Here is a 16596-nt window from a genome sequence, read left to right on the forward strand (position 1 = left end):
GGCAGCAGGAAGCCACAGACTGAGAGTTATATAGTGGAAGGAGCAGGGTCCCAGCAGCACAGAGTATATCAGGAGATGAGTGATCTGTTAGTGAGGACAGGGCTGTACGTGACAGGGGCAGTGACATGATGTGAGGAGGGGAATGGAGGCAGCAGGAAGCCACAGACTGAGAGTTATATAGTGAAACGAGCAGGGTCCCAGCAGCACAGAGTATAACAGAGTCCAGCTGTGAACTAATGAGGGGCCACCAACTAAATGAAAGGACCCCAATCCCTCAGCACAGCTGCCTCATACACTCTATATAAGCTCTGCTTCAGAGTAGCCCAGCAATAGACAACCATTACAAATATCACTCTATGGGAAGGGGTTTAATACATAAAGATAATATATTAAGATTCAGTAAATTAGGATTTTCAGGTCTCTACTGATTTGGATTGCCTTATATGACTACAAAATACTCCTAGACACGTAATCAGCTTATATTTTCATCAAGCAAGCTATGAAAGTTTACAGGAGAGTCTAGAGCTACAATCCCATACACTCAGGAAATATAAACACAGCCTCTGTTTGTACTACTCTGCAATGGAATAATGTCAGAGCTTTACAGTCAGAGAAGGCAACACCGCAATAAAACGTCTGTATTTCCCCGGCCAGTTACTAATGGAGGAGTGTTTCCTGCTATGAAATCTCGGCCAGTCACTTACCCTGGCACAGAAGCTTGTACGCTTTATAACGCAAGCCAAGGATACAAACATGGCTGTTATTTCGCATTTGATAAGTCTTAAAAAGTCCACAATTGTATTTAATGACCTCATCAGCTACGAGACACTGGGGCCCCATTCATGTTCGGAAGTCTGTCCGTTTGTGTAGTGTGATCTTGTGTGATTACGCATTGAAGTCACCCAGTTGAATTAATTTGATGGGATATATTTTTGCCTCATTTGCATTTTTCTCCAAACGTCACGTTTCTCCTGAGGAAATCTGACCTTAAGTGCTCCGCCCAGAATATCCCCTATGATTTTTGTTCCGCCCAAGCCTCCCCGCCCCTTATTATACCTCAATCACACCAAAATAGAGAAAAATTTGACACTGCTGTCTTCACTACTTAGAAGTGAAATGCCGCAACGCCGGAACTAATCAATTCTGCAGCCGGTTCCACTGTGAAATTTAATTTGCACAATATTCTGATGCAACTTCACTCATCATTAGTGCCCGACAATGTGAGGATCTCTGTTATTTTATGTAAATGTCACACCAACCTCTTCAGGAAATATGTGTAATCTCTGCATCATCGTTCTCCTGTGCAGGTTTTTTGGCAACATCCCGTATACAGCCAATCTAACGATCTGCAAAGGGAAACAAAATCGGAGATTTAATAATGTATCATTTAATCTCCAAACAGATCATGTATGACACAAATAATGTTATATTTACATCCCAGAACAAGCGTCCTAGCTTTGACACTAAAACTAAACATCTTACTTGTTGAATTCAGCAGCTCTGTATAACTTAATGTCAAAACGATGGATGAAATATCTCAAATTATACAAAGAGTAACTGTGCAGGTAAAACACACAATTGATTTGAAATAGAGCACAAATGTAATAGAAAATTAGAGCGAACATAAAGATCAGAGAATTTAACAAAATTTTCAAAAATAAAACCTCTCTATGCACTGACAAAATTGCAATTGTGCTGTGGGGGACACAATTATTATTTTGCACTTCCCACTAACTGGGAAACTTATAGGAAGGGCTTGGTTTTACCTGTCACTGGACACATTAGATAAATGTTAATAAGTTATATAAGGAAGGAAAGTAGCTTCCTGTAAGGTTTTTTGGAAAAAGAAAAAAGACAGAAAACCATTGATGACCATGACAATGATTTCTACTGTTTGCAATCGTTTCAAAACATGTAACGCCAGTGGGAACAGGTTTATACATCAGCCACGAGAGGGGTAATCTACTTTCCCACCCAAACGGTTCCTCTTTCACAGGCAGATTACTTCTCTTTTGGCACCAAACGTAACTTTTGTTTAATTGTCCCATTTTTCAGTCTACATATTGACCTGTCTGGATGTATTCTTCCTCTGAGCCCCCAAAGAGTCTGTAAGGCAGCTAAATGTATAATTTAATGTTTTACAGGTGAGTGAAGAAGTTTGCACGGTTCACTGAATCTCTAAGTGACAATACGCACTCACACAGCCAGGACTTAGTACCTGTACTGGGGCTGCCTCTGCTGACTTCAGCATCAAGTTTCAAAGGTTATTCATTGCACAGTATTGTGCTTCAGCAACAGGCTCATTATGCTATTGTGTGATCGTCAACGATTATTTTGATAACTCATTTCCGACCCAGTCTGTCTTCTGACCATACCTGTCTGCTGCATGCAACCTTGACTTCCAGCTTGTTTTTGACGCTGAGCCATTACTGCCTGACCTGCCCTTTGGCTTTTCTCCAACTACAATTGAGTCTTTTTCCTTGTGTTCCGGTCCTGCCTGTATCAGCTGGTGCCTCCTACAGCCGAGTGCATCGCCCCCCTTGAGGATGTCCCGGGTGAAGAAAGTAGCACACAAATCCCAAATCTGAATCTGTCTGCAAGTTTGTCCTCCCTGAACGCCAACATGGATTGGCAAAGTGGAAGATTCCAGCTGAATTTACTACTTACTCTAACTGAGGCCATTAGAGTCTGCACTTCAGGTGAACCAGCTCCACCTGTTACAGACACCGTGGGGTAAATGTATCAAGCTGAGAGTTTTCCGGCGGGTTTGAAAAGTGGAGATGTTGCCTATAGCAACCAATCAGATTCTAGCTGTCATTTTGTAGAATGTACAAAATAAATGAAAGCTAGAATCTGATTGGTTTTTAAAACCCACCAGAAAACTCTCAGCTTGATACATTTACCCCCATGAGTCCACTCCCACAGTCCTCAATACTGTGCAGCTCTTGATGAACTCAATCATTTTATTCTGTTACAAAACTGTTCCTTTCAACCTCCAGATTGGTGTCAGGCACCTCTCCGTTATCTATCGGAAGTTGAGTCAAGAGATTTCCTGGGGTCCTTCATGTTTGGGAAAAAAAAACAAAAAATAATCTGCTTTATCCATTTCAACTTTTCAGTCGACTCCGCTTCTAGATTATCACAATTTGCTGAAGTTCTCAGAGGCGGTGTTCATAAACATTCTACACCTTACTATGATATATTTGTACAGCAGCACCATATTAATCAGTACCAGTATTTCAGGTCTCACATCTGCCCCTGTCCACTGGCCTTACTATCTAAACCCCCTTGGGTCCACTTTGTCACATGTCAATTAGCCTACTAGTATGTTTTTGAGGAAGGAAACCAGAGCACCCCTGGAGACGTGGAACATACATAAACTTCACCCATACTCTAATAGGAATCGAACCCATATCTGACTACATAAAAGACAATGTGAAAAACAGAATAATTTGCAGACCTACTTCCCCTACTGGAACCTCAACAAAAACAGACCATTCTCTCAAGCTCCAAATTTACTAAAGGTAACTAACCAGAATTACCATAAAATGTTCCAGAATTATTTAACCCCTACGCGGCTGACCCTATTTTGGCACTTTTTGAGTGGTCATATTCCAACATCAATATCAGTAATTTGTTTATGTGTTAAACAATACAACACAATTAATACCTTGTTTTTCTTTTACAGAAGACATTGTTTGCTTATACCTCCTATTACAGTATATAAATCGCCCTAAAATGGATATAAAAAAGTTTTTGCCTTTAATTAAAACTGAAAGAAATTGAACTAAAGGCAAATACTTTGTGGTTCTTCCTTTGGCATCAACCTTTCCAAAACAGCCAAGTCAGTATTCTACACATAGGTTTTCAGTTAAAATCTGCACTTGTTTTTTGGGGTATTTTTGGGTATTTTGAATGAAAATGCATAAAATATTTAGAGAAAATATAGGTAGCCCAAGAAGGCCTAACATTTTTAAAAATAAGACAATTTACGACATTAACTGAGGGTGCCCCTGAATCTATTGAAGCCAGGATGGGGGGAGATCTGGTCATAATCACCCTTCTCCCTTCTCTGGACTTCTTAATCCGTATTGTAGGCCACCAGACAATAACTACTAACGAGGCACCTCATTTGAAGGAGAGGACTCCCCTGGTTCAAACAAGGGTACCCCTTGAGAGGATGGGGGGAGATCTGTGCATTACAAAACCCCCCTCATCCTGAGCTCCTTAATGTTGTCTTTAGTATAGGATGATACTGTCTGGTTATCACACCATCCATCATCATTTATATATATATATATATATAGCGCCAGAGCTTTACAACTGGGAACAAACACAGTAATAAAACAATACTGTTATCCAGACAGACAAAGCGGTCGGAAGGCCCTGCTCGTAAGCTTACAATTGACAGGAAGCAATAACCAAACAATAACCTAATAAAGATCATATCACTTGTAAAAGAGGACTTCCGTCTTTCAATTGAGGGTACCCCTGATTTTTTTTTTAAGCCAAAATAGGGGAGATCTGTGCCTTCCACCCGCATTACTGGACTTCTTAAATTATTTGTATTGTGTATAGATGGGTTATTGTTTGGTGATCACACACGATCACTAGACAATAACTATTAAAGGGGTACCACAATTAAAAGAGGATTCTCCTCTCTTTTAAACGAGGGAGGCCCTGAGTATCTAGGTGCCAGAATAAAGAAGATACAGCACTTTTAGTGCCCTCTCCTTCATCCCCTGGTTCTTCATTATTTGTCTGTAGGCAGTGGACGAGGAGGTGGGGCTTAATGAGGTCATCGCAGTATGATGTCATTAAGCCTCGCCCCCTCCACCACCATCAGGAATTAGCTATACGGCACAGGTAAGTATTCTTTTAACTTCTATGAACTCCTTGAGTGCCAAGAATCTCATCTTTAACACTGAAGGGGTTAAAAAAAAATTCAAGGACCCACCGTCTTTTCTAAACGTCAATCCAGGTACGCTTATAATTTCTAATCCATATTAAAGAATAATGGTCCCCGAGACTCATATCTTTGGGCTAAGCAACTACGCAATGTTTTTTTCAACAATTAGTTTCCTGGGACTATAAATTTGTTGTCGTCTATTTGGATGATATCTTGATTTACTGCCTAGATCTAATCTCACGCCGCTCGCACATGTCAGGACTGTACGTCAACGCTCTCAAGACGGAAAAATAGAAGAAATGCATTTTTTAAAAGGTTTCATTCTTAAGAAAAAATTATATATGAATCTGGTCTTCAAACAGATCCCAAGAAAGTATCCACAGCCTATAGGTTTGAAGGCCAGGCGACAATTATTAATTATAGAGCGTTATATAAAGAACTAACCCTACATTATTGCACTCGCGACAGCTCTAGCCAAAAAGAAGGAAAAATTCTCGAGTATGGTCACAGAAGCAGTAACATCTCTCCAGTGTCTGAAGGAAGACTTGTCTATAGCTCGTGTGATCTTTCACACAGACGACTATGGTTTTGGAGCTGCATATATTACAGCGGTGTGTCTCTAGCTGCAAAGAATGCTGGGAATTGTACTCACAACAGTTGGAGAGCCACTAGACAACCTAGCCTGATGTAAATCCTGTCATGTGACTAATTCCTGGATTGTATATATTTACATAACCTTTGGCTTGCTGAGATAGCTCCATTCATTTAAAAGCTTGCAGGCTGCCTGTTAATGCCCAAGTAGTATTCTATGAAGCAGCAAAACCCCCAAAGGCGTAAGAATAACACTGAATGCGAATGTCTACGGCCAACCTTTTAGCTTCCCTGGGCCACATTGGAAGACGACGAGTTGGTTTGGGCCGCACATAAGATACACTAACAATAACGATAGCTGATCATCCAAAAAACCATAGAAAACATAGTTAACATATATATATATATATATATATATATATATATATATATATATATATATATATATATATATATATATATATGAGAAAAAAAGTGATATATATATATATATATATATATATATATATATATATATATATATATATCACTTTTTCTCAAATCCCCCTATACTTACCTTTCAATTGCCCTGTTCAAAAAATCCTCTCTAGTTATTATACTATAATCACTTTTTGCATTGTTTCGATGCAATATCAATAAAGTGCATTTAAACCAGGCATTGTATATCAGGGTGCCCTGACCAGGCCTGCGGTACCTGACATATACATCACTGTGACCCCAAATTGTGACCTGTTTTGATAATACACCACTATGTTAGTTAAGGGATAACAACTTATAATGGGCCAAAGAGAATAATATATAATGCCCCATTAGTATTACAAGTAGAAGTATGTAGCAGGGAGATAAGGTCCATGATGCTCCAGGACCAGGTGACTTTTATTCACTTGTCAGCGTCCCTTGAAATAATAAAAAAAAATCCCCCTTAACCTTTTAATCAGCTTGTTCTCCTGTCCTCTTCTCTTCTCCAATTCTGTGCTGCGGATTGTTCTTCTCGCGCGGGTGACTCCTCTGAGCTGCGCTCCGCAATGGATGTTGGGCGTGATGACATCACGCCCGACATTCACTGCGAGCGCCGCACAGAGGTGGAGACAAGGGAGGGAGCCGGAGTACCAGCTGACGTGACCGCGTGACCTCAAGGTAAGTAGTTTCTTTTCTTTTCTTTTTTGCAGCATTTTTTTTTCCATTAACAGAGCTGCCCCCTTGCCACAACCAAAACTCCTTCTGGGCCACATTTACAGGCGTGCTGGGCCGCGGGTTGGACAACCCTGGTCTAGGGTTTGTGTGGACACCTGTTATCCCATGAATTAACTTTGTTGTAACAAAGCAAAACTATAAAGGGATAACCTGTGTCCAAACATCTGAACATATACACGAACCAACGAATCAACTGTTATTCTTGCTGTTTTAGGATTTTTATTGCTTAATAAAATTGTACAACTTACCCAATAGGACGGAGAATTCCTTTCTGGTCCTCAAAATTTGGCAGCATCCAGACACTACCAACGAAGGAACGCAGACGAAAAATGTAAAGCCAATCACCTTAAAAGCTCAACCAATCATCCCCCTGTATATCAGGATAGGCTTTAAAGTTCCCTCAAGACTCCTTTTTTTATCAGCTATCCTACGAACTCCTTTGTCATGGCTTTCACCCTCACTCCCCAATCAATACCACCCTATTTGTGTCTCCCCCCTTTAGAATGTAAGCTCTCAGGTGCAGGGCCCTCTTTCTTCATGTTCTCCTTCTAATATTCCATCACCCTCTGTACCTCTTGGCCTGCTCCCCTAGCCCTGTTTTCTTGAGCTCAGCCCCACTTCACGTTGGACATTACCATCACTCTCACTCACTGTTCCGTAAATAATTTGTTCTGCATTACCATATTCTCTGTCTATTATTTGTTTATTCAGTATGCTCGGTATTGGTATTTTGGTTTTCATGTAATGTGCTATGGATCATTGCGTTCTGTATATGTCATGTACGGCACTGCAGACTTTTTGTGGCGCCTTATGACAGATGATAATCATAATGCCCAAGTATTTCTTGCAGTGCACGGCCGGCATGAGTCTCAGTAAATACATATAGAAGGACTCTGAGCACGCTGAGAAGCTGTACACAAGAATAGGTACAAAACAGCTGAGAACTGTCAGTCAGGAGAGTGATTAAAGTCTACCTAGAAGGGAGGAATGTGAGCCGCTCCTGCTCTCCGTAGAGCCGCAGCATTAGGTGGCTATTACAGGAATTTCTGCCCCGGGCCATGGATTCCCTTTCATGCCTCGTACAAGAATGCTGGGCTTTTTTTTTTTTGTATCTTTTTTTTTTATATTTCCACAGTCCGGTTTACTTGTCACAAATCCCTCGCTGCACGAGTTATATTAATTATAGGAGTATGCTGGTCCTGTGCCATGATTTCACACTTGCTCGTTTAATAGTATAAGTTAACTACAGATGAAGGGCATTCTGAATAATATTGGGTGGAGGAAAAGTTGCATAAAACAGACAAAACCTGACATTGCTGTTTTTCTCCATACAAAAGCTGCCAAGAATGGAAAAAAAGAGGGCAGAGCGAGGGAGCACAGGGAGTGTGTGGATGCAGAGGGGGCACAGAGTGTGTGGATGCAGGGGAGCACAGGGAGTGTGTGGATGCAGAGGGGGCACAGAGTGTGTGGATGCAGAGGGGGCACAGGGTGTGTGGATGCAGTGGGGGCACAGGGTGTGTGGATGCAGAGGGGGCACGGAGTGTGTGGATGCAGAGGGGGCACAGGGTGTGTGGATGCAGAGGGGGCACAGAGTGTGTGGATGCAGAGGGGGCACGGAGTGTGTGGATGCAGGGGAGCACAGAGTGTGTGGATGCAGAGGGAGCACAGAGTGTGTGGATGCAGGAGAGTACAGAGTGTGTGGATGCAGGGGAGCACAGAGTGTGTGGATGCAGGGGAGCACAGGGTGTGTGGATGCAGAGGGGGCACAGGGTGTGTGGATGCAGAGGGGAGCACAGAGTGTGTGGATGCAGGGGAGCACAGAGTGTGTGGATGCAGTGGGAGCACAGAGTGTTTGGATGCAGAGGGGAGCACAGAGTGTGTGGATGCAGAGGGAGCACAGAGTGTTTGGATGCAGAGGAAGCACAGAGTGTTTGGATGCAGAGGAAGCACAGAGTGTTTGGATGCAGAGGGGAGCACGGAGTGTGTGGATGCAGAGGGGGCACAGAGTGTGTGGATGCAGGAGAGTACAGAGTGTGTGGATGCAGGAGAGTACAGAGTGTGTGGATGCAGGGGAGCACAGAGTGTGTGGATGCAGAGGGGGCACGGAGTGTGTGGATGCAGGGGAGCACAGAGTGTGTGGATGCAGGGGGCACAGAGTGTGTGGATGCAGGGGAGCACAGAGTGTGTGGATGCAGAGGGGGCACGGAGTGTGTGGATGCAGAGGGAGCACAGAGTGTGTGGATGCAGAGGGAGCACAGAGTGTGTGGATGCAGAGGGAGCACAGAGTGTGTGGATGCAGGGGAGCACAGAGTGTGTGGATGCAGAGGGGGCACGGAGTGTGTGGATGCAGAGGGGGCACGGAGTGTGTGGATGCAGGGGAGCACAGAGTGTGTGGATGCAGGGGGCACAGAGTGTGTGGATGCAGGGGAGCACAGAGTGTGTGGATGCAGAGGGGGCACGGAGTGTGTGGATGCAGGGGAGCACAGAGTGTGTGGATGCAGAGGGAGCACAGAGTGTGTGGATGCAGGGGAGCACAGAGTGTGTGGATGCAGAGGGAGCACAGAGTGTGTGGATGCAGGGGAGCACAGAGTGTGTGGATGCAGAGGGGGCACGGAGTGTGTGGATGCAGGGGAGCACAGGGTGTGTGGATGCAGAGGGGGCACAGAGTGTGGGGATGCAGAGGGGGCACGGAGTGTGTGGATGCAGAGGGAGCACAGAGTGTGTGGATGCAGAGGGAGCACAGAGTGTGTGGATGTAGAGGGAGCACAGAGTGTGTGGATGCAGGGGAGCACAGGGTGTGTGGATGCAGAGGGGGCACGGAGTGTGTGGATGCAGGAGAGTACAGAGTGTGTGGATGTAGAGGGAGCACAGAGTGTGTGGATGCAGGGGAGCACAGGGTGTGTGGATGCAGAGGGGGCACGGAGTGTGTGGATGCAGAGGGAGCACAGAGTGTGTGGATGCAGGGGAGCACAGAGTGTGTGGATGCAGGGAGCACAGAGTGTGTGGATGCAGGGGAGCACAGAGTGTGTGGATGCAGGGGAGCACAGAGTGTGTGGATGCAGGGGAGCACAGAGTGTGGAGATGATGCAGGGGCACAGAGTGTGTGGAGATAAAGGAGGGCAGAGTGTGTGGAGATAAAGGAGGGCACAGCGTGTGTGGATGCAGGGGCACAGAGTGTGTGGAGATGAAGGGGGCACAGTGTGTGGATGAAGGAGGGCACAGAGTGAGTTAGCTGTAAATTATTCTTTGACAGAAATATAATTGAAAAAAATATATAAAAATATTATTTTCCCTTGGATTTATGTGTATTTTTGCATACATCTAAATAAGTATTTCTGCCCTGCCCTAAATACTTATTACGTTTTTTGACCCAGTTACTTATAAAACAGGACTGCTCGGTAATTATTTTGGAGGGGTGCCTTGAAAAAATTATGGAGACTCTAAGGGTGCCGCAAACTGCAAAAGTTTGGGAACCACTGATATATACTTAACTGGGACTGAACTTTTCACATTTTGTTGTGAATCAAGATTTGATGCAAAGCTTTTTGCAACATAAAATTTTAAAAAAATGTAAATGATCAACGGACAGGTTATAATTGCTGATAACAGTTATACTTTTCACCACTTCATGACACTTCTGACTGATTCTTTTTTATCGCATTTCCTCAGAGAAAATAACTTCAAAGCGTAAATTTTATGCTACACCTACATTTCCTTGATGTTCCTGGGTCATATTACTGTAAGAAAAAAACCTTAACTTGAATGTAGAATATTGCTTTTAACAGTTATTGTTTATAAGGTTTAATAATTTATTTTTTTAACATTATTTACAACAAAAAATTTTGAGAATATCATCTAATTTGTTTTAACTTTTTATCTTTCTCCTTCCTGTTCTTTGCTGGGTTCCTGCTCGTAACGCCAGATAACAGTCCAAGACATCAGTACGGTCACTGTAGGATTTAGTTGTCGGTCATGTGGCGCGAAAGTAAACATGGTTTTAGAGGCCACTGCGAGGAAAATGAGATTTTGTCACACACCCCGATACGGATGATTAGACAAAGTTACAACGTTTGTTGTTTACTGTACACCGTAAGCTAAAACAATTGCGTCAAATTCACAAACAAAAGAAATCCGTGTGACTTTGTAGTTTTCATTTCTTAAATTAAAAACAAACTTTAAAAGATTTACAGTTACTCAGGTGGACTTTAACAATGACCAGTTTTTAGTTAAGACTCATTATTAAAATCTTAAGATTAAGGAAGTTAAATATTCATAAGACATCTGTGAATTTTGTCAAAAAAACAACCCTAGAGCTTTTGTTTTTAATTTCTTTTTTCTTTACAACAAACTTTTCATGACTTCTTCCATGTTTCACAAGAATCAGGCCTGTACCACGGTCCACCAATATAGATAATGTTTTGGGCACCAGACAAAAATGAAAAATCCAAAACGGAGTTTGAAAACTGGCAACTTTTATAGATTGACTTTCTGTGCAATCAATCGAAAACAGCAACAGTGTAAACAGTCCTATACACATTTAATAAACATGACAATTCACATATAATAAAAGCCTGACCGACTGATACACCTTTTACATATATTTCAAGTATGTATCATCTTCCTTCTGTTTTATGTCACTGTACATAAGTTATTTCTATCATGATCTCCTCTACGTCCAGCACATCGTCAGTCTTCTCCCCAGCACCTATTTCCCGGGTGCTCCACCCGGGTGTGTTTATTGCCACCCGGCTTTGGAGCTCAACAGAGTCCTATTATAACAGAATAAACCATTGTTTCTCCTATTAGAACGGGCACTATGTGAGCACTGCAGCCAGCAGTGTGTGTTAGACCACTGACCACCAGCCTGACCAGTCCTGGCAGGTGTGGGCAATAACATCCAATGTTTTTCAATATTATTGCAAAGTATTACAGCTGCCCCCACCCGGCTGCTTCTTAATGCCACCCGGCTGGTAGAATTTTCTGGGGAGAACACTGAGTATAATATGTTGTAATTTTATAAATCCTAATAATAGTACATATTTTTAAACGCTATTATTCGATAAGACAATTTGTATGTTCCGTTTATTGGCCCTTTTAAGTTGAGCTCATAGCTGGGGATTCCGATGCTTGGCTTGTTCTATCACTGGCCAATCTGCCCACTCGTGTGGATGGGCAAACTGGATAGATCCCAGTGTGTGGCACTTTGGCTGACCAGCTGGGTCACATCCTGGTTACGCCGGGTCTGTTAGTCTGGCAGGAAGAGGACTACACAAGCCAATACCATCATCCCCTGACTGCATTGTCCAACGTCATCCGATCAATTTAGATTTTTTTTTATACTTTGTATTGGAGTAATCGCAAGCTCCGCCTAGCAGTATAGTATCGTGCATTCGAGTGTTAACAAGATGTACCAAAAGTTTGGAGATTTTATTAATATCCGGCCGACTGATACTATTTTTACGAATGTTTTGCAATTCAGCGGTCAAGACGTTACTACTCTCTACCCATACAGTGGCGTGCATTTACACAGCTTACTGGATCTCCACCATGGCTATGTGGAAAAATAGAGCAGTGATCAGGTGGAAATGTGCATAGAATTGCATGCTTATTGCATGTACACACTGTGTTATGGTAAATTGTATGATGCAGCTCTATAGATGAAACAATTAAAAAAAAAGCAAGGAAGTCATCAAATTGCAAACCTTGCATTGGGACGCCGCAGAAAATAGAAATAAACTAACCTATAAATCCTTTGCATGTATGTACATCGGGAGTAAGCGCGAAACATCAAAATATTAACTTGTACTGCCATCTTGTGGTCTTGTTATAGACGAACACTAAAGAGAAAGCAATACACAGGCCACATGAACAGAGACCAATTTGGTTTAAATTAGCTATTATATTTTACACCTGCGCTGATACACAAACTTATATACAAATAGAGCAGACTTATTTGGGGTAACAAGTAGTACTGTAAAACATGCAAACACCCCTGAAGGTATAGTGTAACTCCTCCTTTCATTGTTGTCTTTCAGTAACCCATAGATTGTAAGCTTCCAAGCAGGGCCTTCTTAGCCATACTCGCCAACTCTCCCGGAATGTTGTGGAGACTCCCAGGAGAGCAGGCCGCTCTCCCGCATCCCGCCCACTTCCTAGTGACGTGGACAGGATGGGAGCCTACATGACGCAATTCATGGTTAATCGCGTCATTTTGACTGCGTCATTTGGGGCCCTAATGACGTGATCTGCCCCACCCCCTTCACATCCTCACTTCACCTACCCCTCTTGGGGACCTCCAGGAGCCGAAGAGTGAAAAGTCGGTAAGTGTTTTCTTACCTCTCTGTCTGTATTACCCAGAAGTGTTTTATTACTGTGTTTGTTCCAATTTGTAAAGCACTACAGACTATGCTGGCGCTATATAAATAAATGTTGATGATGATATTCCCAAGCGGTCTTTAAAAAAAACTTTAAAAAAAACCAAACACTGGGACTGCCATGGCTACAATAAAATGAAATTATCAGCAAATATGGTTGAGGAAAACATACATAAAAACCTGAGACAATCCCTTATTAAGATTGACACTGGACTTGATGAGTCATATATTGAAGGCTAAGGGCTAGATTTAGTAAGCTGCGGGTTTGAGAAAGTGGGGATGTTGCCTATGGCAACCAATCAGATTCTAGCTGTCATTTTGTAGTAGGTACTAAATAAATGAAAGCTAGAATCTGATTGGTTGCTATAGGCAACATCCCCACTTTTTTAAATCCGCAGCTTAGTAAATCTAGCCCTAAGTCTTTGTCTCTCACTGTGTCCATCCGTATTCACAGAAACTGCAGCTGCTGAAAAGGCCTAAAGGTGCTGTGTTTATGAACTAACCATTTTCTTATAGGAAATAGATTACTTTGAGTGTTCTTGTTTGGACACTGTGTTCTGACTTCCCTATTAGCAGAATACTGTCCAGATAAGGTTCATACTGCAACTAGCAGCTTCCAGACAGCAGATATAAAGGACCACTCTTGGTAAATGGTTCTGAGAGATGTCAAACAGTAGACAGGTAAACTGGGAATGGGTCCATAGGCTGAAGAATCTGAGAAAACTATGGTGTTGCTCTGCAACACTGCTCTTACACCAGAAAGGGTCCGTAGTAGAAGCAGGTGACTCTCTGAGTAGTAAGTACAAGAGAAATTACCTGCAAGTGCTTGTAAACAGCTGCTTAATGCCTCACAATGAATGACGGAGTCTATAACTACACAAAAACACTTTACCTGGATGCCACAATTGTTTAAAATATCTTGAAACCAGCAATCTTGCAAAGTGAGAGAGAGTCCAAGGGCTAGATTTACTAAACTGCGGGTTTGAAAAAGTGGAGATGTTGTCTATAGCAACCAATCAGATTCTAGCTGTCATTTATTTAGTACATTTTACAAAATGACAGCTAGAATCTGATTGGCTGCTATAGGCAACATCTCCACTTTTTTCAAACCCGCAGTTTAGTAAACATACACACAAGTCTTCACATATCTCCAAATCCTGCCAAGTGTTTTAGCCAGCAGTCATTGTGAATACTTTGGTCTTTTTCCTTCCTTTCCTCTAAAGCAATGAAAGGTCCGCCTAGATACTGTGTCACATGCGTTCTACCATACGATTTGCCAGGAAGACAGACTCGGAACTCTTTAAAGTCTTGTCTTGAGGATGAAGCTGGAAAAGGTCTTTTGCAATTTAGTGGCAAAAGATGCAATTTACCTTCTGTGACTTTCTGAAATATAGTATTCAGTCCGTCACCAACAAGAAAACCACCTTGAAAAGGAAGCACAATTCAGAGGCTTCTATAGTGTTAACCTGCAGGCCAGAGATGCAACCAAAATGCTCTTCTGACCAGCACTATTGAAGCTACACTACTGCCAGAGGGTGTTATTGTATCCAGCGATGCCTCACAGCAAATCAATACTTATATTTTGTGATTTCCATTTTCTTCAGCAAGTGTTATAAAGATTATCCATCCAGTGGAAAACCCAGAGAAGTGATCTTATGTTTAATCATTGTGAGGGTTTTTATTCAGTGTTTCAATAAATTTGTCTTGTATAGTGCAACACATGGATGTCCTCTGATAAGTCCTAGGAACTTCTGGACCATCGCAGGCATATACAGTGGGAATACACAGCAGTTTTCTTTTGATGTGAAGAGACCAACAGGAATGATATACAGATAAGCCTCCAACATTCTTACATTAAAGTTCAAAACATTAATTCTGCATTTAATAATTCACATTTCCCAAACATTGTAATATTATATATATATATATATATATATATATATATATATATATATAGACACATACACACACACACATATACATATATATATATGCTTCCTTTTTCTATTTTTTTCTATAGGTTTACATCTGCAATCTGATGTACAAAAGTGAAGCAGCCTACTGTATGTGATTTTATGTATCTATGAGCACGTTTGTTCACGTGTTTTAATTCACACTGAGCGCCGTTGTCTTTTTCACTAATATATATATATATATATATATATATATATATATATATATATATATATATATATATATATATATATATACACACACACACATATATATATATATATATATATATATATATATATATATATATATATATACATATACATATATATATATATATATATATATATATATATATACACACACACACACATACATATATATATATATATATATATATATATATATATATATACACATATATATACACACACACACACACACATATATATACACACACACACACACACATATATATATATATATATATACACACACATATATATATATATACACACACATATATATATATACACACACATATATATATATACACACACACATATATATATATATATATACACACACATATATATATATACACACACACATATATATATATATATATACACACACATATATATATATATACACACACATATATATATATACACACACACATATATATATATACACACACACATATATATATATATATATATATATATATATATATATATATATATATATATATATATATATACATATATATATATATATATACATATATATACATATATACACATATACACACACACTATCCTATGACTTGAACAAGGATTTACTACATGATGACTGAAGGAACCAAACACACATTACTAACGTCAGGTAAGTATAGATGTTAAGCTCAATAAATACGCTCATTTTGTGTCATTACACTGAGAAGCAGCAGGTGACATCTTAACTGTTAAGATCTTACCACCACCCCCCCAAATATATCCCTCCAGCTAGATGAAAAATATTACCATTACTAGATGATTTATTGAACTAGAAAATGTAGCCCCGGGTGGAGAAAAAAAAATACAAGGATCAAACCTTCAGAGAGAGATATAAGAGACTGTACAATGCTGAGTGACTGACAGGCCGGCAGGTTGTGTGACTTCGTCTTTTGATCAATGGGGCTCTAAGTGAAAATACCCATCCTCACCATCAATCACCGGGTGTAAGAACACAGCACGCCCACAATTTGTAGCAAAATATTACTGATGTAGAACATAATTTTCACCAGCTCAGTAAGTAAACCAGACATTTGAAGTGCATTGCTGTTCGCCTCTTTGCATCCAAACGGCAGACAACTTTGCTAATATACGGGCATTTTACCTACACATATTTGAATGATAATTGTTATTGTATATAAGCCAACGTGTATTTTCATTTAGAAGTCCATTTAGTACACAGGCCAGTAACGATTTAAAGCAGAAAACACAGTTTGTATCACAGGAGATATTGGCCGGGTGGTTTGGAGTGGTACGGTGTAGGTAGAACAACAAGAGAGGATGATCAGTCTCTCCATGA

General features: G+C 40.9%; 1 protein-coding gene across 1 annotated transcript in view; it reads right to left on the reverse strand.

Annotated features, from left to right (window-relative positions):
* Positions 1–16596, reverse strand: part of MRPL13 (mitochondrial ribosomal protein L13) — a 59614-nt gene that overhangs the window by 21211 nt on the left and 21807 nt on the right. Inside the window, exon 5 of the mRNA XM_075214015.1 lies at positions 1260–1346. Within this exon, the coding sequence (XP_075070116.1) occupies positions 1260–1346 (87 nt within the window). The remainder of the gene's footprint in view (positions 1–1259; positions 1347–16596) is intronic.

The sequence above is a fragment of the Mixophyes fleayi genome, chromosome 5 (genome assembly GCF_038048845.1).
Source record: "Mixophyes fleayi isolate aMixFle1 chromosome 5, aMixFle1.hap1, whole genome shotgun sequence".
Lineage (NCBI taxonomy): Eukaryota > Metazoa > Chordata > Amphibia > Anura > Limnodynastidae > Mixophyes > Mixophyes fleayi.